This window comes from Macadamia integrifolia, unplaced genomic scaffold, assembly GCF_013358625.1.
Source record: "Macadamia integrifolia cultivar HAES 741 unplaced genomic scaffold, SCU_Mint_v3 scaffold1764, whole genome shotgun sequence".
Classification (NCBI taxonomy): Eukaryota; Viridiplantae; Streptophyta; class Magnoliopsida; order Proteales; family Proteaceae; genus Macadamia; species Macadamia integrifolia.
The window spans coordinates 69,670-94,203 of NW_024868343.1; the positions used below are offsets into that span (position 1 = coordinate 69,670).

At 44.9% G+C, this 24,534-nt stretch overlaps 1 protein-coding gene across 1 annotated transcript in view; it reads left to right on the forward strand.

Annotated features, from left to right (window-relative positions):
• LOC122064788 (ATP-dependent DNA helicase Q-like 2) overlaps window positions 1–24,534 on the forward strand; it is a gene marked incomplete at its 5' end in the record, with an annotated part of 99,771 nt that overhangs the window by 69,566 nt on the left and 5,671 nt on the right. Inside the window, 1 exon segment of the mRNA XM_042628538.1 lies at window positions 19,901–19,979. Within this exon segment, the coding sequence (XP_042484472.1) occupies window positions 19,901–19,979 (79 nt within the window).

A 24,534-nucleotide genomic window follows, 5' to 3' on the forward strand; every position in this document is an offset into this window, starting at 1 on the left:
TGGGGAGGATAGAAGAGACCATGAGCCATTAGAGATGATGGAGGCTATAGGGGAGTTTTTAGGAAGGTCCGAGGAGTAAACAGATTTGGCTCCCACAATAGAAAAAGGTCTCCAGAAGGATGCCAGTTGTCGAGCCATAGGAAGGTGGAGAAATCATCTATGGAGGAGTGAATGGTATTGTGTTGGAATATGAGTCCACGATAGGTGGAGTGTCCCCATCGTGGAATGAGTCCTAGTCTAAGTGAGTTAGGAAGAGTTAGTTTCCTAGTCTAAGTAAGTTCCTTGTTATGATTAGGCTTTAGAGTCCTACTACGCAAAGTATGCAATTATTTCGTAATTAATATAAAGAGTGGCTGGCGGTAGATTGTGATTCATCGAACAATCAATCGCACAAGCCTTACTCCCCAATTCCTTTGTCTTTCTCTTCTTTCCTCCTCTTTGATTTTGATTCTTAATATCTATATGGTATCAGAGCCATGAAGAAGAAGAAGAAGAAGAAGAAGAAGAAAATAAATAATAGGATAACCTGTGTTCGATTATTGTTGCCAAAAAAAAAAAAAAAAAAAGAATTCTGGTACTGTTCATCTTTGAAATCGATTATGCTATTGTTTGGGTTTGTTTCATCCATCGTTTTACTGCTGCTATATCTCCCCTCTGATTAAACTGATTGATTGAGGAAGTTTATTGCGACCTCAGACCTACTGCTAGGTTTTTCTGCCATCGGATGTTGCTATTGTGGTCTCATTGGACTCTCTACTTGAGGAAATCGATTGCTGCTGCTGCAATCCCTCCATGGACCTAGAAATACTATGTTTCTGGGTGGTGATTACATCTCTAATCAAGAGGGTCGATTTCCCTCACTACTGATCTGCTTGGACTGAAACTCTGGTCGAGGGTTCTCAACCTTCAAGGCGACCCTACCTGTGAAATCTCTGCTCAAACCTTGGAATACAGATTCCCAAGTCGAGTCCAGCACTGGGTTCAGTTTCAGATATCAAATACGTCTCTTGGATTAATGCTTGGGCTAGAGATTATGTGCAATTGATAGGTATCTTCAATATTGACTTACCCTGAAAATCGCAAGACTGACAACAGCCTATCGATGGAGTTATAGGTCTTGAAGCAGTGGTGCCTTCCGCTTTCTGTTTGAGCACAAGGTTGAAGATGATGGTGATATTCCTTCTTTTATTAGGTTCCGCATCAATTTGGGATTGCATGAAGTAATTATGGAATCGCCATTAGGCATATACATGTGCCGTTTTATTGCTTTGCTGGGCTCAAAATCACATCTTTGGGATTGACAGTGTTTTTGGCACTAGTATTGGCATGCCATGGTAATTGGATATTGTTTGTTCAGCCTTGTTGCCATGAGGGGGAGATTAGAGATTTTTATCTGCTTTGCACAATTCATCAATTGGAGATTTTTTGTTCATCCTTCCTCTCCCCAATGCTTTCGTCTCCCTTGCTAAACCCCTTACCTCGACTAGCGCTCCTCATACCACTCTTGCCCCTTTTGGAGATTTACAACCTCCTTTAAACCATCTTGAACCGGCTTCTTCCTTTTATCCTTTGAACCAATTTTTGCCTGTCCAACTCCTTAACGCCTTTTCTAAATTCCCCAAAGACCACCCTCTTTACCTGGGAAACTTATATAACCCATCCAACCCCTTTTATCCCCCTCCGACCGCCTCGCCTGACCTGGATTCCAACTCCGTTCCTAACTTACCTCCACCATCCGCTCCACCTCTAAGCCCGAACCCGCCTCCTCCCTCTCCCGTCACCTGTCCCCCGAACCATGATGGCTCTCTCCTATGTGCTGCTAGCTTTCTCCCTCCCCAGATGTCTGCTGCTCCTCCTTCAGGTTCCACGATTGCCCCTTATGGTTCCCTGGTATTGTTGGTCTCCCCTACCCCCTCTATTGCTCTGGCCTTGGAAGGCCCTGTCGCGGTTGCCACTGCTCCTTTGCTCCTTGTCGTTGATGCTCCTCTAAACCATGATGGCTCTCTCCCCTACGTCTCTGCTAGTAGTATCCCTCCCCCGACGACCATTGCTCCTTCGGCTCCTCAACTGCCCTTCTTGGAGCCTTGGTCTCGATGGACTTACCTACCCTCATTGTTGATCTGGCCTTGGAAGGCCCCCCCGCCATCAATGATTCTCTGGTCTTGGAAGGCCCCCATCCTCATTTCCGCCACCTCAGATGCTCCGTTGGACCCTCATGGTCCCCTCGAAAGACATGTGCCCGTCGCCTCAGTTGGGCTCCTTGCTACTCTGTGGCCTTGGCCTCGCCACCGCCGCTGCCCTCCAACTGGACCCTCATGATCCTTCCAGGAATCTCCAATTAACGACAATGGCTGCTCTCTCGGTCATCTCTGCCCTTTTGGCCGCCACGACTGAATTGATTGCTGCTACAGAAGGCTAAATTGGAATTGCTCTGCCTGCTTCTGGAATTGTTACTGCTAGTTGTACTGTAGATCACCCTCCCCATCACCTTGCATCGCCCTCCTTATCCTATACCTTTGTCTCAACTGGAGCCACTCCCCCTACCCCTCCTCCCTTGGCGAAGCCTTCCAAAAAGAAGAAAAAACCCACCTCCTTCTCTGCTAAGCCGGCCTTCAGGCTCAAAGTCAATCCTAATCCAATCACCTCTCTTGTCATTGGGTACACTGTCGAACCACTCCCCGAAGCACTCCTTCCGCTTCCACAATTCCTCCCTGCTCTTGAGAGCATTTGCTGCCCAATTCTTTAAGCCTAACGATCCCTTGGACCATTTGGAATGTTCGAGGACTTAACTCCTCAGTTAAACAAGCTGACATTAGATCCTGCATTAGTTCCTCCCTCTCCAACCTTTATTGCCTTCTTGAAACGAGAGTTCTTGAAGCAAATTCCCCCACGTATCATCTCCTCCATCGCCTCGTCCTGGTCTCACATCTCTAATTGTCTCCATAGCCCCAACGGCAGAATCGGGGTCCTTTGGGATCCCAACTCTCTCATCATCACTGCCCTCTCCTCCAAGCCATTCACCTCTCCATCTCTCACCCCTTTGGAGCCCACATCTACTCTATCATTTATACCCATAACCTTGTCCCCCGCAGGATACCCCTTTGGGCTGATCTCTGCTCCTTTAGTCACTCCACAGGTTCTAGTCCTTGGGGCATTGTGGGTGATTTTTATGTCATCCGGTTCAGTCAGGATAAGCATGGGGGAAATCCCATTGACCATCATGCAGTTGACTCTTTTAATGACTGTATTGACGACCTTAGCTTAATGATCTCAGATGGTTGGGAGTTAAGCTCTCTTGGCACAACAGAAGATCTAGAAATCTCCGCGTGGCTTGTAAGCTGGATAGAGCTCTGGTCAATGAAGCCAGGCTTGACTCCTTCCCCTTCGCCCACGCTTGCTTTGAGCTCACGGGGATTTCCGATCACAACCCAATCTCCATCCATGTCCTTTCCTTCGGCTCCTTCGGTCCCAAGCCCTTTAAGTTCTTTGATATGTGGGTTTCTCACCCGGATTTCCTCCCTTTAGTGAGAGATGCTTGGAACATTCCCGTCAACCCTTCCCTTTCTCCCCTCCTTGCCCTTGCCAAAAAGCTCAAGAATGCAAAGCCTCTCTCAAGCTCTGGAATTCTTCCACTTTTGGCAATTTCTCTTCCCGTGTCTCCTCCTGCCGTGATAGGCTCCTCTCCATCCAAGCCAGAATCCAGGCTGATCTCCTTAACCCCACCCTCGCAGTTGAGGAAAAGTCCACGACTTTAGAGCTTTCCCTCCTTCTTGCCCAAGGGAGAGCTTTCTCCGTCAGAATGCTCGCATCAAATGGCTAGACCTTGGAGACTCTTAACATTGCTTACTTTCACAGGTCCCTCAAGGCTCGAAACAATGTGAACTCCATCCCCAAGCTCATCTCCTCCTCTGGCATTGAGATCCTCAACCCGGAGGGCATTAAAGCTGAAGCTGTTTCTCACTTCCAAGGTATTTTCCTTCCTCCTCCTTTGGCGTCCCCGCCCCCCATCCCTCACCTTCTCAATAAATTTGTCCCAAATGACCATCTCCCTAGGCTTCAGTCTATTCCTTTTGACGAGGAAATCCTGTCGGCCATTCTCTCTCATAAGGCTAATAAAGCCCCTGGCCCAGATGGTTTCAATATGGGATTCTTCTCTTCTTGTTGGAACATTGTTCATTATGATCTTATCTATGTTGTCCGGAGTTTCTTCCTCAATCCCAACTAGAGTAGTGGTGTCAACCATACCTTCATCTATCTCTCCCAAAAAGGAGGGGGCGGTCTCCATAAATGACTTCAGGCCAATCTCTCTGTAATCTGCTCTATAAATTTATTGCCAAGATTCTCTCCAACAGAATTCAAAATGTTATTGACATCCTTGTCAGCCCTAACCAATTCGCTTTCATCACGAGTAGGAGCATTGATGATAATATCATGCTCTATTATGAGATCATCTGTGGTTTTGACCGTAAATCTCATTCCTCTGCTACTCTTCTCAAAATTAACATTTATAAGGCGTTTGACACCTTGAGCTGGGACTTCATTTCTAAAGTTCTTCTCACCATGTCTTTTCCCCCATCCTTCATTCACTGGATCCACTGTTGTATTTCTTCTCCCATGTTCTTTGTTCTTGTCAATGGTAGCCATGCTAGCTATTTCTCCCTGGTAGAGGAATCAGGCAAGGATGCCCTCTTTTTCCCTTTCTCTTATCCCTTTCCTTGGAAGTCCTATCTAGATCCATCCAATTTGCCACGACCTCCTCCTTATCTCTCGTATCCCCAAATGCAAATCCCATATTCTCACCCATCTTGCCTTTGTTGATGACATCATGATCTTCTCCAAAGCTAACCCCCTCTCCATTTCCACCATTATGGAATCTCTTAGATCCTTTGAGAATCTTCCTGGCCTCTGCATTAATCTGCTTAAATCTAGCCTTTTCCTCCTAGGGGTCTCCCCTAACTCTTAGGATCTTCTTCTTGGCATCACTTGATTCTCCTTGGGTTCCCTGCCTGTTAAGTACCTGGGTCTCCCTCTCATCTCCTCCAGGCTCTCCTCCCATCATTGCTCCCCCATGCTGGACCTCTTAAGAAAGAAGCTTCAGCTCTAGAAAGGTAAGCTGCTCTCCTATATGGTCGCGTAACCCTCATTCGTTCGGTGCTCCAATCCATATATCTATATTGGTATGGTGTCGTCTCCCTTCCGGATGTCACTACCAAGACCATTGAAGGAATCTTTTGCTCCTTTCTTCGGAAAGGTGCAGATACCTCCAGGTTTCTCCACCCTCTCAGCTGGGGCAAAGTCTACCTTCTCCAAAGCCGAAGGTGGTCTTAGCATTAGGCGAATAAAAGATGTCAATTTTGCGGGTATTCTTAAGCTCATTTGGGAAATCGTGTCTAAGCAAAAGGGCATCTGGGTTGACTGGATTCACTCATACCTTCTTAAGCACCACTCCCTCTAGACTGCCCTAGTCACTCTGGATGGTTCTTGGATCTTGAGGAAAATTCTCTCTCAGACCTTTGGCTCTCAATGCCATTTCCTTTTGCATAGGTAATAGCCAAGCTAACTCCTTATGGATGGACCCTTAGCACGGCTGGTATCCTCGCCTCCCTGGTTCCCCCAGAACCATCTACTCCTCTGGTATATCCAAGTTTGCTACAGTTTCCTGTATCATGTCCCCTCTTGGCTGGTTCCCTCCTACTCCTCCCCTTCATGACCTCTGGTCCTCTATCCCTCCTCTCCCTCCTAGCCATCAAGGTAGGGAAGATAAATGCATCTGGATTCACTCATCCAATGGGATTTTCTCTTCTGCCTCGGCTTGGTCCTTTGTTAGATCCTCTGGTCCTGTGATTCCTTGGCGTCACCTTGTTTGGTTCAAAGGCTACATCCCCCGTCATAGCCTTATTTTTGGTGATGTCTCTCCAACTGTCTCCCAACCTAAGCCTTCCTCATTCACTGCCATATTCCTGTTCCCCCCTCCTATTGCCTTTGCCCTCAAGGTACTGAGGATATCCCTCATCTCTTCTTCTCTTGCCCCGTTTCTTCCATCTAGAAATTGGTCATCTCCAAATGTTGGCCATCAACCAGACCTATTGTTCCTTTTGATAGAGAATGGATTTGGATTGATATGATTTTTTCGGGATCTTTCATTTGTGACACTATTAGGAAGCTTGCTTTTTCTGCTACCATCAACCATATTTGGATGGAGCGAAACATCTGTAGATGGTCTTCCAACTCCCGCTCCTTGGACAAGATTTGGAAAGCCATTTACTTTGATGTTACCTCCAAAATACAGTCCCTCAACCATAGGCCTGTCCCCAGATCTACTAGGAACAGACATATCATTGCCTTCTGAAACCTTTATATTAACAGGGTCCGAAATAGAAAGATGGAGCTATTGGGAGGTGGAAGAAAGGAGGGAGACATTCAGCTGGGCTTTGTCCCATAAGAAATAGATACGCCTGTTGGGGTGGGAAGAGTGGTTGGTGTGGAAGAGCCAACCAGGGGCACTAAAGGAGCCAAATCTGGCCATGGAGGAATCCTTGACACGAGTTTCCAACTAAATGCAAAAAGAGGATCTCAATTCTCTTATAAGGGATCTCACAGCGGCATGCTTAGAAGGGGAGTTCAGGCCCCTGGAATTCCACATTAGTCCTTGGGACATTAGGAACAATTGGAAGGGGGCGACAACTGCACCACAGGGGTGACACGGGCTTCCACCGATGGACGGGACTTGCTTCTCCTCTGATAAGGATGAGGAGTGGCGGAGGGACAAGCTTGCGGGACGTTGCAGCCAGGGTCAGTGTGCAGGGCAATGTTCTTGGAGGCAGAAGGACGATGGGACTTTTTCTTAGGCTTGGGATGAACCATGAGGCAGTCGGGTGAAGGAGAAGAACCAGACTGGTTCACAGGATGGGTTGGAGGATCTAGATCCAAGCCCGAGTTGGATGGGTTCGAAGGAGCAAAGGAAGTGTGCTGGGTCAGGGGCTTATCCTGGGCCTGGGCCTGGGCCTGGGGCAAAGGCTCAAGGGGCGGAGGGGCCAGATTCGATGGTTGGCTGACCTGGATGTGGGCCTCCCCGAGACTGGAGGGGATGGGCTTGGAGGTAACAAATGAGGTTATGGGCCTGGTCAGATCTGCAGGCTCTAGAGAAGGCGGCCAATCAGGAGGGGAGTCAATGTTGAGGGGGGACGAGGCTCTTCTGAAAGTTTGACGTGTCAAAGCTGAACATAAAAGGGGGGGCAGAATCCTCCTTTCTTGCCTGAGAGATTGGAGGGAGATCTCTCCTCAAAGGAGAAGGCGGCGATGGTGACCTTGACAGAGAGGACTTCGAAGTGGGAGATCCAGAGCTGGAGTTGTCACCATCTATGTCCGAGGAGCTCTCATCGGAATCTGAGCTAGAAGATCGATCCACATCATCATCGGAAGAGCAGGAAGTCTGAGGAGATCGCGGTCCGAAGCACATCCGACATGGGAGTGTGCTCGCATGTCAACATCACCTTCACCAGTCAAGGTTGGTTCTTCGAGGCACCCAGACGCTTTGGCCAAAATAGCAAATCTGTTTTGACCAGCGATTAAACCCCTATCCTGGACCAGAGGTTTAACGGAGAGATGCTCGGCAAGAGTTGCAGCGGTGGCTCTAGAAGGGTTCCAGTCACGAGCGTGACCTCTTCTTCCTCAACCTCTGACCATAGGGCGATAAGTAGGTCTAGAACCTGTCTGAGACATTCTGGATCGATCTCGTAAGCGAACAGATTCCACCAGCTCCGTATGCAAGGCATCATCTCTTTCTAAGGGAGGCGGCTTCTGAGGGCAGGAGTTAGTGTCGTGGCCAAACACTATAAACAATACACTGGGGGGTTTCCAATCATATAAGACCTGGTGGTAGAAAGCAAAATCGTCTCCATCCTGAATGGATATGGATTGAGGAAGCACTGCAGTTGCATCCACCTAAATGCAGATGCTGGCATATGCGAGGCTATCTTTTTTGTTCGTTTGAGCATCAGAGCATATGAGTACCCAGGACTGATCCTATAGCACTCAAACCATCAGCACACCAGAAATGTAATGGTAGCCCAGGGAGGGAGATCCATATTGGAATGGTGGAGAAGTTTTCACGACTGAGTGGCAACTGGCGGTGGCAAGGCCTGAGGAAGATGGGGGATCGTCCGACTAGCCATGGCCCTCCTTCGAGACATCTTAGGTGATCATACTCATCAGAGAAACTGAACAAGAAGAATCCATGGTCCAGAAGGAAGCATCAACAGTTCAAACTGGCCACCATTCCTTCAAGAGGGAAAGCTTCACTATATAGAAGGGTGGTCTTTTCCCCAGAAATTGTCCCAGAAGAGAGTTGTTCCGCCTGGAAGCCTCAGAGTCAAGGAGACCCTTGGGACAGATAGCAACACGGGAACCATCTTGGTGAACAGGAGGGACAAAATGCAAAGGGAGTCTCTTGACAAGGGCTGAAAGCAAGGCCTTGAAGTGAGAGTTTCATGGAACTCCCAAAGGAGGAGGGGGGAGGAAGGGGGAAGGAGACGGGAGGGGGGAAGAGGAATTAGTAGGGATGGTGGGGGAAGAGTTTCCTGGCAAGGGGGGCACCCCGGCCATAGTATCGGCCATATGCCGGAGGTCAAGAAGGTGGCTTCATTCCCCTATCGGTTCTAATTTGTTACAAACTCACAATGCGGAATATAACAAATCTTTTGTCTCCTTTGCTTTGTTAACATTTAGCATAAAACTGCATGTTTCATCTCCACTGATCTGTAACTCCATTATCAAAGAACAAAACAATTAGGAGAGAATTTTAATGTGAGTCCATTAGGATTTTGATGACTTGATATGGCTTAATGTTGATCTTTGATGACTTGAGGTGGCTAAATGTTGATTTTTGATGGTATAAGGTATATTTAGCATACTAAATAATGTTAGAAAAGAAGGAAAATAAAAGATAACACTTTAGTACCTTGCTTGCCTAAGCGCTTAGGCACCCTCCACCGCCTTGGGTCTCCTTATCACCTTGACAACTATGAATGATATTGTTTTGGTGGATGAGACAAAAGAAGGGATTAACGCGCAAAGTTGGAGTTGGGGATTAACTTTGAAATAAAAGGTTTTAAGATAAGTAAAAGGAAGACAGAGTATATGGTGTGTAACTTTGGTTACACTAGGACAGAAAAGATTTTGATCTTGCCTCTAGCCTCGCTAAACAAAAATAGAGAGATCTTGTTGAGATCTTGTATTTTTTTCCCAGTGGACTAGGTGATTGGTCTTCGTGGCCATAAGGTCTTTGTAGCCCCTGAAACTTGTCATTTACCCTTTTTTTTTGGATAAATAAATAAATTCATTACCAAGGAGGGGAAGAATATGCAAGGGGAAGATACATGGCAAAAACGAACCAAATGAAAACCAGGCACAAGGCCAGACTATAAGATCTATGAGGGGGGATACATCAAAATGGGCCTAGGGGGGAGATGCTGGAAAGGAGGGGACCCCAGGAGACAACAATGAGCTTGTTCCTAGGGGTGTCATTAACAGGACGATGACGGAGGCAGCCAAGCTTGGAGCTCACATTGAAGTAGATGGGGTTCCAAATCTTATGGAAAGAACGGGAGTTGGAAGTCCATCTACGGAGGTTTTGCTCCATTCAAAGGTGGTTAATGGTTGCGCAGAAGGCGAGCTTGCCCACAGTGTCGTAATGGGGGATCCACCAAATGTCATATCAACCTAGATCCATTCTTTGCTTAAGGGGAGAAATCTTTTGCTGGAGGGCCAGCAGGATTTGAGGATTAGTGGTTGCACGTTTACCCTATTTTAGGCCTTCTAAACACAGTGGAGACATCAGTTTTTTTTTTTTTTTAAATCAAACCCAAAATAGTACTTTGATTTTGTACCCTATGCAAGTAGTCTTCGGACCCTTCACCCTAGGCTATTCCATAATAAAAGCAAACAACTATTGACCATGTTTCTATGAAAAAAATGGTTTTGTGAAGTTTTTATCTAAAACTATTCTTGAGAAGGAAAGGATCTCCAAAAGTTGATGATGAAGTGATAATCTCTAATATCTAAGTGTTGAAGTTGTTTATCTACATTATAGAGGAGAAACTTGGCAATAAAAACAACCAAAAGCTCATGTTTTCTTAACATCAGGGTGAGATAGGCGAGAGATGTCGAGTTATGTCGAGTAGGGTTGAGTTGAGGGTCGAAATTATGTATATATCCCATGTGATTTGGTCTCGGGTCGAGTCGAGTCGAGACCGAGTGATTCACTGAGATCTCGACCGAGATATTGTACATTTTATATATTGCCTCTCATCGCGTCTCGTCTCGTCATTTCAAATAGCGAAATACTAGTGAGCTCTTGCCGAGTTCTTAAACCATGGTTGTCATAGTGTAGTACTGCACAAAATGAAGGAAAAGAAGAAATTATAAATAAGAGGTAGAAAGAGTATGACGAAAAAAGAAGTAAATAAATGAAAGGACCATGGGATAAAATGTGGAATAGGTTGCGAATAGATTCTTGGAAGCTCTATTCTCTAATTGCTTTTCATATAATTTAATGTGAAATTAAAGGAAAAAAATGTAAACCATCACCATAGATACATGGAAACCAAAATAGTATCATGGTGCTTAAACAATATAAAAATAAAAAAATGCAAATATTTTTCAGCAGTTCCTTGCAAGCTTCAGTGGAAGGATGTTTAGAGATAAATGGGCTAAGCTTGTAGTAAGGATATTTAGAGATCAAAGGGCTAAGTCACCGATCGGGAGATGTGGGCCCACCTCCTTAGACTTATATAGTGTACGAGTCATGGGGAAGGGTGCAAAGTAGTGTGGGAGGTTAGTCAGAGCTGGCCACTATGCGAGTAGTAGGACCCACGTGCATCGAAGCCATTTCAGCACAGCAAGTGCTACCGAATTGAGGTCACTGGATTCAGGGTCTATTTCTGGTGGCCATTTCAGTGTTGTACTTTGATATCCTTCTGTCCACCTTTGGTCATGTAGTAGGGGGTTTCCCTAGGATGTGTACAAGGTCTTCTCGGCAATTTGCACTATGCGGGGACTTAAGTGGGGAGGTACTAGGTCACTTACCACTTAGGGTTGGAAGGTTTGAATCCCCTCCAGTGTGACAGGCAAGAAATGCATGGGCAAGTAGGGTCATCCCTTACGACAATAAATTGCCGTGATTCAAAAGGTGTTGCTGCTGATGACATCAGGCATGAGACCTACCACAAAAATTCAAATTTAACCAGATTAGGGCACGGGTGTAACATTCTATGTGAAAGGATTGAAGAAATTATGAGGTAGGCACGAAAGGATGCCCGGAAACACTCAGGTAGTTTTCCTTTTAAAAGAGAGGCACTTGGAGCTTGCATCAAGCAAACCCAGACCTAGGCAGCATTACCGCTAGCCTTTGTTTTTTTTTTCTCTCTCTCTCATCTGGCCAATTTTGGAGCTGGAACCAAGCCTCTTGGGATCGCCCTAGGGTGTATTATTACCCACTCTTGGCCTTGCATTGTGCTCCCTCAAGTTGTCCACAACTCTTTTTCCCTTGGATTATATGGTGCCAATAGCTCTGTTTTGGGTCTTTTTTTTTTTTTTTTGTAAGTGATGCTTCCGAATGCCATGTGTTTGTAAGCTATGATGTTTGAGCCTCTTCGGCCCTTATGTTGTGATGCTACACATTGAAGAATGTGGTTATGGTGAATTTCTTTGATTTATATGCTTGGTTTGCTTGTTGGAATGTTTCTTATAAGTTCGGGAACAAATTATTTGGGTAGAGTTTGCTCCCCACTTGGCTTTGGGTGTTATCCCTACTTTTTTAGTGCGCTTCCACATCACGTCTTAGCTCAGTGCAACTGCAGAATTTCCAGCAAATGCTTCAAGTAGTGCCCCACTACCCCTCCTACTCAGATGGCCTTTGAGAACCCAAATACCTAGATTTCCATTATAAAGTTGATAATACAAATTACTTGGACTGGGCACATTCTGTGTAGTTTTCCATGCAGAGTAAGGGAAAGATAGGGTATATTATAGGTATTATTCGAGCACTAAATCTTAATAGCCCAATGTATTCAAAATGGGAGATTGAGAACTCCATTGTTATGACTTAGCTGATCTTCTCTATAAAACCTGAGATTGGGAGGAGATTTATGAGAAATGAGACTGCGAAGGATATTTAAGATAGTGTTTCCAGGACTTCTGATAGAGTGGATGACTCTTCTATGGTTTATAAGATCTTCCCGAAAGTCATTACACTGAAGCGAGGGAAAATGACAATTTATGAGTATTATAATAGTGTTATTGGTTTCTAAGAAGAGTATGATCATTGTAGGGACCTTCAACTTTTTAATCCCGAAGATGAAGCTAAGGTTTACTGAACGCTTGAAAAGGAGGGTGCTTTTATCTTGCTTGGTGGTTTGAACACGGAGTATGAGCCCATCTGGATACAAATCTTATGCCAGTCACCTCTTCCATCCCTTAATGATGTGTATAGCTATCTGTAGAGTAAGGAAACTTGGAGAGGTGCCATGGATTCTACTCCTTCACTTGAGCGATCTGCTCTTTCTTCCACTACCCACAAAGAATGGCGGGGTGGCGGCAGAGGGCCAGGGGCCAAGGACTATTCTATGGATTTGACAGAGATAGACTCCAGAGTGATCATTGTGGCAAACCTAGGCACACTTGAGAGAGGTGTTGAATACTTTATGGTAGTCCTTTTGTCACACGTGGTGGAAATACTGGCATAGGTGGTGGCCACAGAGGAGGATCTACAACCCATGCTACCAAGGTTTTAAAACTCGATCTCGTCAGCAATCTCGTTATCCCAAAAAAATGAGATCTGGCAAGATCTTGTCGAGATCTTGTATTTTTTGTATTTTTTGGGCGGTCATCTCACTGGTTGATCTCCGTGGGCATATGGCCTTTGTAGGCCCTGAAACTGTGTATACCCTATTTTAGCTATTCTAAACACAATGGAAGCATCAATTTTGTAAAAAACAAACTCAAAATGGTACTTTGATAATGTACCCTATGTAAGTAGTGTTTTGGCCCCTTGAAAGTTGGTATTACCCTATTTTTGGCCTTTTAAACACAATGGAAACATCAGTTTTTTAAAATCAAACCTAAAATTGTACTTTGACGTCGTACCCTATGTAAGTAGTCTCCAACTCTTCGGACCTTAGGCTAGTATGCTCTATTCCACAATAAACACGACACAACATAATCATAAGAATTTAAAAGACATCATATATAGGAAAAGTAACTCCAAATGTGGATGAGGAGGTAATATTCTCTACTCTTTAAGCTTCAATGAGTGTAGGACTGGAGATCGTCAAGCAAAAGCACCAAAATCCTTGCTCCTTGGTGTGTTTTATTCAAAAAAGTAGAGAGGCCAGATATTGGTGAGATTTAGCGAGATTTGGCAAGATCTGGCGAGATCTCGAGATTTCGGTCTAGTTCTTGTACAATTTGTATCTCGCCATTCATCTCGTCTCGCCTTTTTGAAAAAACGAAATATTAGCGAGATCTCGTCGTGATCTTGAACCATGCATACTATAACGTCAGAGATTGATTCTCAGGGACACCCACAGGCAGATACTAGCTCACTCTCTAGGGATGATATTTCCTTCGTAGACTTATGTCTTAGCTCAATCACCCATCTACCTCACAAATCGTTCTAGATGCTTCAGCTTCCGCTATGCATGTCTCCACCCCGCACCTTCCACAGCTCCATCGTGGTTCACTAACTATGGTGCCATTAACCATATGACGGGTACGTCCCACTATTATGATTCTTACTCTATTTGTTCTGGTAAGGATAAGGTTCGGGTGGCTGATGGTACCCTCTCCTCTATGCCTAGTAAATGAAGTATTCTCATTACCTCTTCCATTCCACTTAATTTCATTCTTCATGTTCCCAACCTTACCCTGAATCTTGTCTATAAGCACTTTAACTAAATCCTTGAATTTGTATTACATTTTTTTCCTTATTATTGTCTTCTTCAGGATTTGGTGGCAAAGAGGATTATTGGCAATAAACTTGCAGAGAGCAAACTCTACCGCCTTGAGCCGTAATTATCTTTTTGACTGTACCACAGTCTTATGCATGTGGCCATAGTGATAGTAGTTTTGTGGACTCTATGATGCTTTGGCATCAACATTTGGGACATCCTTCTTTTGTTGTTATAAGGAAACAATTACCTCATTTATTTTATTGTGAAACAATTACGTTTTCGAAACATTGGTGTTCGTCTTATCCTTGTCATGGTAATAGATCTGCTATTCCCTTTCATATTGTGTATACTGATTTTGGGGACCTTGTCCTACCACCTCCTTGTTTGGCCATCATTACTGAGTTTCATTTTCTGAGTTTTCTCGTAGTGCTTGGACTGTTCTTATGAATAAGAGTGATGTTCATGATGCCTTTAAAAACTTTTATCAGATGGTTTATACCCAGTTCAAAACCTTTATTAAAAATTATTCGGTCTGATGAAGGGGGGGAGTACATGTATAGTGGCCTTTATGACTTTTTCACTGATAATGGTATTATCCATCAGCTTGCTTGTGTTGATACACCCCAACAGAATGGGGTAGCTCAGAGGAAAAACTGACATTCGTTAGAAGTTGGTCAAAGCCTCTTCTTTGGCATGAATGTTCCTATAACCTTTTGGTTCAGGTTGTTCTTATATGGCTTTACTCATTAACCGCATGCCCACCAAACTCCTTGGTTCAAAAAGTCCTTTTCAATTCTTATATCCTTAGGCTTCTGCTTTTTCTCTCCCTCCTAGGGTGTTTGGTTGTGCTTATTATGTGCATATCAATAAATCCTCTCGCACCAAACTTGATCCTAAGGCCTTCAAATGCCTCTTCCTTGGGTATTCTTCCACTACCAAAGGCTACAAGGCCACCTTCTTCCTAAAGGCAGCTTCTCTCAAAAGATGTGACATTCTTTAAGTCTGTGCCTTTCTTTGCTTCCCATCTGCATCCTCTTCAGGGGGAGACTAATGGAAGTGAAAAGGCTACTGATGTCATTCCATTTCTTCCTCCCTTGCGTATTTCTCCTTTTATGGTTGACGTTGGGAAACGCAAAGAGATGTACGTTGTTAATACTTGTGATCATTCGGGTGATGGTTCTGGTAAGGAGAAAGAGTTACTTGTGTACAAGAGAAAGGGAAAAAAAGACCTACCAAGAGTCCTCTTTGCATCCAAATTATGAGATTCACCTTCCTTAGTCAGGTAACATTCCTCCTCTCCCTTCTGAGTTAGACCTTACAATTACTAGTAGAAAGGGAAAGAGAATTTGTACTAATCCTATAGCCTGGTTTCTTTCCTATGGTACTCTCCAAGTGTTGCTTTTACAGTTTCCCTCTCCTCTGTTTCCATCCCCAAGAATATCACTGAGGCCATGTTAGACCTAAAGTGGGAGCAAGCCATGTCTGAAGAAATGATGGCTCTTTGAGAAGAACTATACCTAGAAATTGGTTGATCTCTCGAGGGGGAGAGTTCCTATTGGATGTAGATGGGTTTACACAATCAGGTACCAATCAAATGGTGCTATTGAGAGATTCGAGGAAAGATTGTTGGCCAAAGGGTACAGTCAAGTATACGGAATTGACTATCAGGAGACATTTGCTCCTGTGGCTAAGCATAATTCTATAAAGGTTATCCTATCTTTGGCACAAATAAAGATTGGCATCTATATCAGCTAGATTTGAAGAATGCCTTCCTCTATACTGACTAGGAGGAAGTGTACATGCAACCTCCACCTGGCTTCAAGTTTCTTTCAGATAAAGGGAAGGTGTGTCTTCTCAAGAAGGCTTTGTCTGGTCTCAAACAGTCCCCAAATGCTTGGTTTGAGACGTTTAGGTAAGTTATTCTAAAGAATGGGTATTCCCAGAGTCAAGCAGACCACTTCTTATTTACCGATGAGGTAATGGTACTATTACAACGCTAATTGTCTATGTTGATGAGAATGGAGTGACCGAAGATAGAGTTGAGATAGTTAGGCTAAAGACCTAATTGGCCAAATAGATTGAAATCAAAGACCTTGGACACTTGAAGTATTTCTTGGGAATTAAAGTATCAAGTTCTAAGAAGGGGATAAACATATGTCAACGAAAGTTTGTGCTGGACCTGTTGAAAGAAACAGGAATGTTGGGCTGCAAACCTACAAATTGTCTTATTGAACATTATCATAGATTAGGAGAAGATAGTGGTCATTCCCTTGATGCAGGAAAATACCAGAGACTAGTGGGGAAGCTTATCTATCTGTCTTTGACTCGCCCAAATATTACTTATGCAGTAGGAGTGGTGAGCCAGTTTATGCGTGCTCCCAACAGTGGGCACTTGGGTGTTGTATACCGCATCCTCAGATACTTGAAGTCCTCTCTAGGGAAAGGACTATTGTATGCCAAGAACATCCACTTTAGAATAGAAGACTACACGGATGCTGATTGGACTGGATTCATCTTTGACAAATGGTCTACATCAGTATTCATATTTGTCGGTGGCAATTTGGTCACATGAAGGAGAAAAAAACAGCTTGTTGTGGCTAGGTCAAGTGCAAAGGTAGAATTTAGGGCAGTGACTCATGTAGTTTGTGAATTTATATAGTTGGGACGGTTAGTTTAGGAGTTGGGCTTTGACATTGAAGGGCCTATGCGGTTCTACTATGACAAAAAGGAAGCTATAAGCATTGGTCACAATTTGGTGCATCATGACAAGACAAAGCACATTGAAGTGGGCCAACACTTCATCAAGGAGAAGATAGATTCTGGTTACATTTGCACTCCTTTTGTGAAGACAAATGATCAGTTGGCAAACATCTTCACCAAAGGGCTCATCTGTCACTAGTTTAGTACCCTTGTATGCAAGCTAGGGCCTAGGAATGCATGATTATTTTTCTCCATCTTGAGGGGGAGTGTTAGAGTTTATGTAATAAGGGTACTTCAGGAACAAGTTCATCATATTCTCCTCTCTTATTGTTATGTAACACCTTACATCTTGTTAGTGAAGTAATAATATGTGGTAGATAATCTTTTCTCTACTCTCAACATTCTACCAGCATCTCTTCTATTTTTCTTCTTCCTCTTTCTCTTCTCCTTTCATCCTTTATCCCTTGTTCTCTTTCAATCTTTATATTCTAATTCTTCAATCATCCAGATCTAGTTCGTCAAATGGATCTGAGTAAAAGTTTGGGTTCCAAAAAAGGAGAAGGCCTCTAGTGGGAAGAGATTCACCACTGAGGGGAAAACCCTGAGGGAACCAAAAGAGGTGAGGGAGAGAACCCCTCTAAGATAAAAAGGTGAGGCGCAAGGGAAAGGAAACCGAGAGAGAGAGAGAGAGAGAGAGGCAGTAGAAAATCCATGTCTTATTTCTCAGAGCTAATGAACGTGTGGTAATTCTTGTCAAGGAAAATTTTTATTCTCTTCTTAGTGTAACATGTCATATTTGCAGTCTTTTGTACCAATTCCTTTAAAACCAGCAAGGGACTTGGGAGTTTAGTAAGACAAGTTGCGAGTTCTTAGCTTAGTTTTGTCTGTGCAGCAGTTTTCGTGCTGTTGTCTGTTAGAACTAACTAGAAGGAAATCCATAAGATCCTAAGTACTGGTAGCCATCACCATATAGCAAATTTCCTGTGTTTATGTTTAGGTTTGGGACAAGTGCAGTTTTGGTCCGATCTTTTGTTTGCCACTTTTCTATTGCTTTTTTTTTGGGTGATTAATATATGCATTAAAAGAGGGGTAGGGAAAATATAACCCCTAAGGGAGATTACAAGCCCTATAATGGAAACAAAAGTCCATAAAAGACAGCCATCAAGGCCCAATGGGCTTGAGAAGTGGAAGACGTCATTTGTGTCATGTCTAATATAGCTAAAGCCCACATGGGCAAATACAGGAGCCAGAAGCCCAACAACTTAAAATTCAAAAGCCCACATGGGCTGAACAAGAATCCAGAAGCCCAAAGGAGGAAGGGCAAACAAGGGAAAATGGAAGTAGGGTTCCACCAAACCCTACCACCAGATCTCATCACTACAACTTCCAGCCGTCAAGATGTGAATCAGAGTTCCGATAGAAAGACAGGCACAGCGGCAAGGTGCGGGCCTTGCTGAGGGCCACGGCCAAGAGAGAAGCTGGCCTAGCGGAAGAGACAGCCATAAGGGGGCACGGCCTTTCGGAGGGTAATGGCGAGGTGGTGTTGGCCAAGCATAATGGCAACCTTGTGGGTTGAAGCCATGTAAAGAGCTTGCCAAATCCACCGAGACAAACGATTCAATTAAGGAAACGTGAGAAACGTTCGATCTGCCAGCTCGGCTCAAAAGCACACTCTATCAGTGCAGGCCCAACGACCGTCGGCAGAGGGGGGAGAGGAGCCAAAGATCCATTCGGGAGCAGGGGGAGAAGAGCAGCTACAAGTCCAACCATCGTAGACAGAAGGGGGGAGAGGAGCCAACGAACCACTCCAGGTGCAGGTCAGAGCAGTGGATGGACGGCAACAAAGCAATACCCGATCAAAGCAGCAACTCGAAAGAGCAGTGGCCAGCCCAGTGAATGCCGGCGGAAGAAGGAGCCAACTATTCAGGGAGGATCAGGAGGATCCCAGCAAGACCATCACTAGATCAGGATCGAGACGGGAGTGGAAAGAATGGGGAGGCAGCTAGGGTGGATCATGACCTCTCGAACATGGGAGACCGAAGAAGAAGGTTCAGAGAAAAGGTGAAGAAGAAGCAGAGGATGAGAGGGAGAGGGAGAGAACAAGAGAAGAAGAGAAAGGAGGGAGAGGGGGGAGTGAAGCCAAGCTGCTCCAGGCGGCGTCACTCTTAGGGTTCTCCGTAGGTTCTTGCAGGTATTAGGTCAGGGATCGCGGGCTTAACTTTTCTGTTGCTTATTTTGTAAGTAACCAAGTAACCACAAGCCAGTTTGCATGGATGATTAGATTTGTAGTCTCGCTATCCGAGAAGAACGTTTAGGGTCATCTTCTATTCTTTCTTCAATGGTCATAAACAAAGTGCTTCGTTTCAGATCAATTCTTCGCTGCAATCGCTTCGATCCACCCCCTCGGATGAAAAACCGTAATACGCCCTGAGGAATTCCTCTCAGCAGACTTCCCTATAAAAAAAGTGAATTGTCTAAGTGCTCTCCCCTGTAGGCTTTGGCCCTTTAAGATCAAAGGGCCCCAATAAAAAGACATAAACAAAGGGGGGGCAATCGCTTCGATCCACCCCTCGGATGAAAAACCGTAATACGCCCTGAGGAATTCCTCTCAGCAGACTTCCCTATAAAAAAAGTGAATTGTCTAAGTGCTCTCCCCTGTAGGCTTTGGCCCTTTAAGATCAAAGGGCCCCAATAAAAAGACATAAACAAAGGGGGGGAAAAAAGCGCTTGCGTTACACTATCATTTTTTGGTTGTTAACCCGCCTGCATATAAGGGTTACAGAATAATGATCAACAAGAAGAACAGCCGCCATTTTGTGTACGCACCATCCCTTTGCAGTTTTGGTGAGTAACTGCCAGTGGCTGCTGTTCTCATCGTTCCACCTGACCTTGAGTTGTGCTACCCGAACTTGTTTGTCTAGTTGGGCTTAATGCATCCCTGGTTTAGAAGGACCCCCCACCCCTACTGTGCTTGTCTTTTCACCTTTGTTATTTCTTTTTCAGTTTTGTTCTTTCTTGTACTATTTCCTGTGATTTTATGGGATATTTACCTTTATGATCACAAGGTGGTGCTTGGGTAGGTCTTCTCTGATTATGTTCGGAGTAACCTGATGGAGATACAAAGTGAGATAGGAAACCTTAGGACCCCAACCAACTCTTTTATTTGGTTCTCTCATGTCTTATTTATCTTTCAGAATTCTATTCTCCATCCTGTTGTGGATTGATATAAAATTTTCTCTCTTTTCCTTTAGGAAGAAGAATATCAGCACACAGCTTATGCTACAAATGCTTATGTAACACCTGGACCACTTTGTAAGCAAATATTGCAAGGTAAGGAAGCTTTACTCTCAAGGATGATGCAAATTCAGTTACTGATGATGGCTGATTAGTATTAAATTTATGAACTGTGTTTGTTTATCAAGAAGGAATCAACTTTTGAGATCAGATTTCTTTTTAATTTTAACACTGGAAAAATATACTTTTCACGATTTTTATTTTCACATGTGCAGATGTAATTGTTGGAAGTCTTTATTGGTAGCCCAAAGTGCTATTGGCTATAAGTAACATCTAGGATAAGGCATTGCCTAGGCAGCAAAGCGCTAACGGATGCTCCAGAGATTTGGTCGTTATATGCCTAGGCGTGCCTTGCTCAATGGACAATTAGAAAAAGAAGAGAAAAAACAAGGAAGAGGAAGCAGAAGACAAAGACGGAGAAGAAGAATGAAAGTAGGGTAGAGGAAGAACACAAAGGAAGAGAATGCAGGGTGGAGAAGAAGAGGAAGAGTTGAGAAGAAAGATGCCAGAGAATTATTTTGGCTTATCGAATGGTAGAGGCCACTACTTTATTTATAGATGGAGAGTGATTACAAATAAGGAATGCTAATTAAGGATGACTCAATACTTATCTAGCATCAGAAACATGTGCATAATGAACCTAGAAACTATAATGAATCTAGACATATTAACATTCCCCCTCAACTTGGTGCATAGATGTCCTTCATGCCCAACTGGGATACAGCAGGATGGAACGACTTAGACGTCAGTCCCTTAGTGAATACATCAGATAGTTGGTCTTTTGAGGTGAAAAAAGGAATGCTAATCAAGCCTTGCTTAAGTTTCTCTTTGCTGAAGTGTCTATCAATTTGTGCTTGGTCCTATCGTGTTGAACTAGATTGTGGGCTATATTAATTGTTGCCTTATTGTCACAGTAAAGACAGGTTCCTCATGAGTTATCCCCAAGTCAAAGAATAATACTTTGAGCCAGATGAGTTCATAGACACCTTGTGCCATTGCTCTGTACTTGGCTTCTGCACTCGATTTGAAAATGACAGGCTGCTTCTTACTTCACCATGTAACCAGATTACCTCCAAGGAAATGTGCAATATCCTGAGGTTGAGCAACGATCATCAACAAAGCCTGCCCAATCAGCATCAGTAAATGATTCCAACTTTAGATTACTATTGTTGAGAATAATATTTTTTTTCCTTGATCCAATTTTAATTACCTTAGAATTGATATACTACCTCGAGATGAGCTGTCTTTGGGTCATGTAGAAACCGGCTTACAACTCCCACAACATAGGTAACATCAGGTATGGTATGAGAGAGGTATATCAACCTTCCTACAACGCGCTGATATTATTCCTTATCCACTAGATCACCTCCCTGATTGTTTAGTTGATGATTAAATTCAATCGGTGAATCTATAGGCTTGCATCCAAGCATCCCGGTTTCCCTAAAAAGGTATAGAACATACTTTCTTTGGGAAATGAAGATACCCTTATTGGTCCATGTTACCTCAGAATGGTCCTAGATCCTTGGTTTCAAATTCTGCTCCCAAGTGAGTCTTCGATACAGTGAATTTTGTTTCATCATTGCCAATTATGACTGTCATCAGCATAGACTATTAGAGCAATAACCTTATCCTCCTTCCGTTTATTAAACAAGGTGTGATTAGCATGACTTTGTTTGTACCAAACTTTGCGTGGCTTTCTAGAAACTGTCAAACCAAGCCCGAGGGGACACCAAATTCCTCTTGTAGCCGAAATTAAAGATAAAACGTAGAAAATGCTCTCTATCAATATCCCCATGATCAGAGAAGCTCGGAGCCCTTCCTAGCCCTCCATGTCCGACGTCCCCCCGACGGAACCTGCTATCGGTTCTCCCTCTCCACTTGATCCCTTTCTGACTACCTCTTCTCCTCTTCCCCTCTCTGCTCCTTCAGCGCCTAAATCTTGGTCTTCTGCTGTCTCAACGGCTCCCTCCAACCTACCTTCTCCTTCCTCCCCCGCCCCTTCTCCCCCTCTTCCCGTTGCAGGTCACCCCCATTTTTTGGTCCCACCTTCCTCCTACCTTGGCAAACTTGTGGGCCTTTGTCTGACGGTTTTGCTCGAGGCTGAAGCTCTCAAATGGCGCAATAGTGTAGTGGGAAATTTCCTTTGTGCTCGCCTCCTTTCCACATTGTGAAGGCCTCCCTTATAAAGCAATAGAGAATTCGAGGCTCTGTGTTTACGTTCCTCCTTGACAATGGCTTGTTGTTTTTTAACTTCTCGGATGAGTTGGACAAGATCATAGCTCTTGAAGCTTGTCCTTGGCAAGTTGGGAGGAAGCCCATTTTCCTCAGATGATGGGACAACTACACTTCGCTGGCCAAAGTGGATTTTTAGCGCATCTCCATCTGGTGTGCCCTCCCATATCTGCCTCTGCAATTCTGGTGTCCCAATGGTCTCAGCATAGTAGGCTCCCTTATTGGCAAGCCTTTGTTCTCTAATCAACAAACTAAAACCATAGACTGTCTCACCTTCATCAGAATCTGCATGGAAGCTACGGTCGAGAACCCCCTTCCCTCTGTGTCCATCATGGATGATGAGGGATTCACCTTCGAGCAATTGTTGGAGTATGAATGGATTCTGCTTCAGTGTCTCTCATACAAAATTTTTGGCATCCTCAAAAGAATTGCTCCAAAGGGAAGGTTATCCCCCTTTAATTTGACGAGAAGACCTCTCTGCATACCCTCATTGAAGGCGCTCCTGGATCGCCCTATTAGTGAAAGAGCCCCTCTGAACTCCTCGCCCTTGCCTAATCCTCTAGCCCACTTCGATGTTGTTGCTATTAGTTCTCACTCCCCTCTCCCCCGGGGAAGAAGGCTTCGCCGTCATCATCGGAAAAGGAGCCATATGCCCATATTGACGTCTCGGGAAAGAGTTTCCCCCTCTGCTAGACCCAAATCGGCTGACTCCATAGACCATCAGTCTCTTACTACTGGACATAACATATTTACCCTTCTGGCCCTCTTTGATCTGATAGTGATGGAGATAGCCTGTCGAATGAGCCTTCAGATCACATCGACACCAACGTTGCAAAACCCCATGCTTTTGTTGCCTCTTTGGACTGCGCTGACCTCTGAGTCACCTCGAGCCTTCCTGTCGCCTCTGGTTCATACCCTTCTCACGGTACCACCATTTCCTTCCCAGTCTGCCCCCCCTTTTGATGTTACACAAACCTTCTACACCTCCTCAACCTCTTCTGGGCTGCCTTTTATGGGCCCAACTCCTTTTTGCTCTGGCCCATCCCCTCTTTTGGGCCTCCCCCCTTTTCCAATTCCCATCTTGGGCTGCTTTGAAATGCCCATTCCCTCCTCTGATCCTTGCTTACCCATTACTTTCGCTGAGCCAACTCACCTCCTCCTGTCAGGCCCTCTATCAACTCGAGAGTCTTATTCCCAACTCTTCAACTCCTTTTCCTCACTCGTCTTTTGTTGTTGAGGCGCTTGGTCTCTCTACCTCCTCCATCCCTGGCTCCCCTCCTAGACGCCTCCCCTACCTATGTCTCGTGCCCCCTCCCCCTTTATCCTCTTGCCCACCATCCTGATCCTCTTGTCACTGCCTCTCCCTCGGGCCCCCTTGTCTTTGACTTCCCTTGGCTCGCTTACCTGGGTTGGCTCTTGCCTTGCCTCCCCACCTTGTAAGGTGTTGCTACGTCTCTCTAGTCCACACTCAACACAAGCGCTTCTTGTGCAATATCCTCACAGCATTGCCCTTGCCCCTACTCCTTCGGATGCGGCTGGTTCTCTCAACTTCATCATCTCTGCTGCCCCCATTGCTGTGAGCCCTAGCACCCAGCTTGGCCAGCAATTCTGCTCCTCTGTGCTCACTCCTGTAAGCCCAGACACCCAATTTGGCCAGCTTTATACCACCTCTATGCTCTCCTCAATGCACACTCTTGTAAGCCCAGGCACCTAGGCTGGCCAGCCTGATACCATTTTGGACATACTACACCTACATTTTTGGGGCTGCCGAGGCCACCTTTGCCTCCCCCTCTCTCTCGCCTGTAAGCCCAGGCACCCAGCCTGGCTTGCTCATTCCCTCATCCTTGCTCATTCCTGTAAGCCTAGACACCTATTCTGGCTTGCTACATGCCACCTCCTTGCACACCCCTGTAAGCTCAAGCACCTAGCCTGCTTTCAATTTGGTCTCTGTTGCCATTATCATCTTGGCCCTCCCTATCGATATCCATTCCCGGCTGGCTCTTCCCCCTCCTCTTTGTCTCTTTGAGGCCTCCCCATCCCCCTCCTGCCACTAGCTCCTCCATCCTTAAAAATCTTAGGCCCCTTCGTCCTCGGCCCCGCCTTCAGCCAAGGGCCCTATTTCCTCCTCCAAACTTTACCCCTCTCCCTCCCCACTTAAAGAATACCATTGTTGATCCAAGTCTAAGCCCTGGCCTAGTCACTCCTCGGCCCCCTTTGCCTCTATTAAGTGTTCTCACCCCATCCTCGTCTTCCCTATGACCCCTTGGACTATCTGGAATGTCCAAGGTCTGAACTCCTCAGCTAAACACCCTTCTATCCGATCTCGTATCCGAGAATCCCGCTTTGCTTGTTGCAGCCT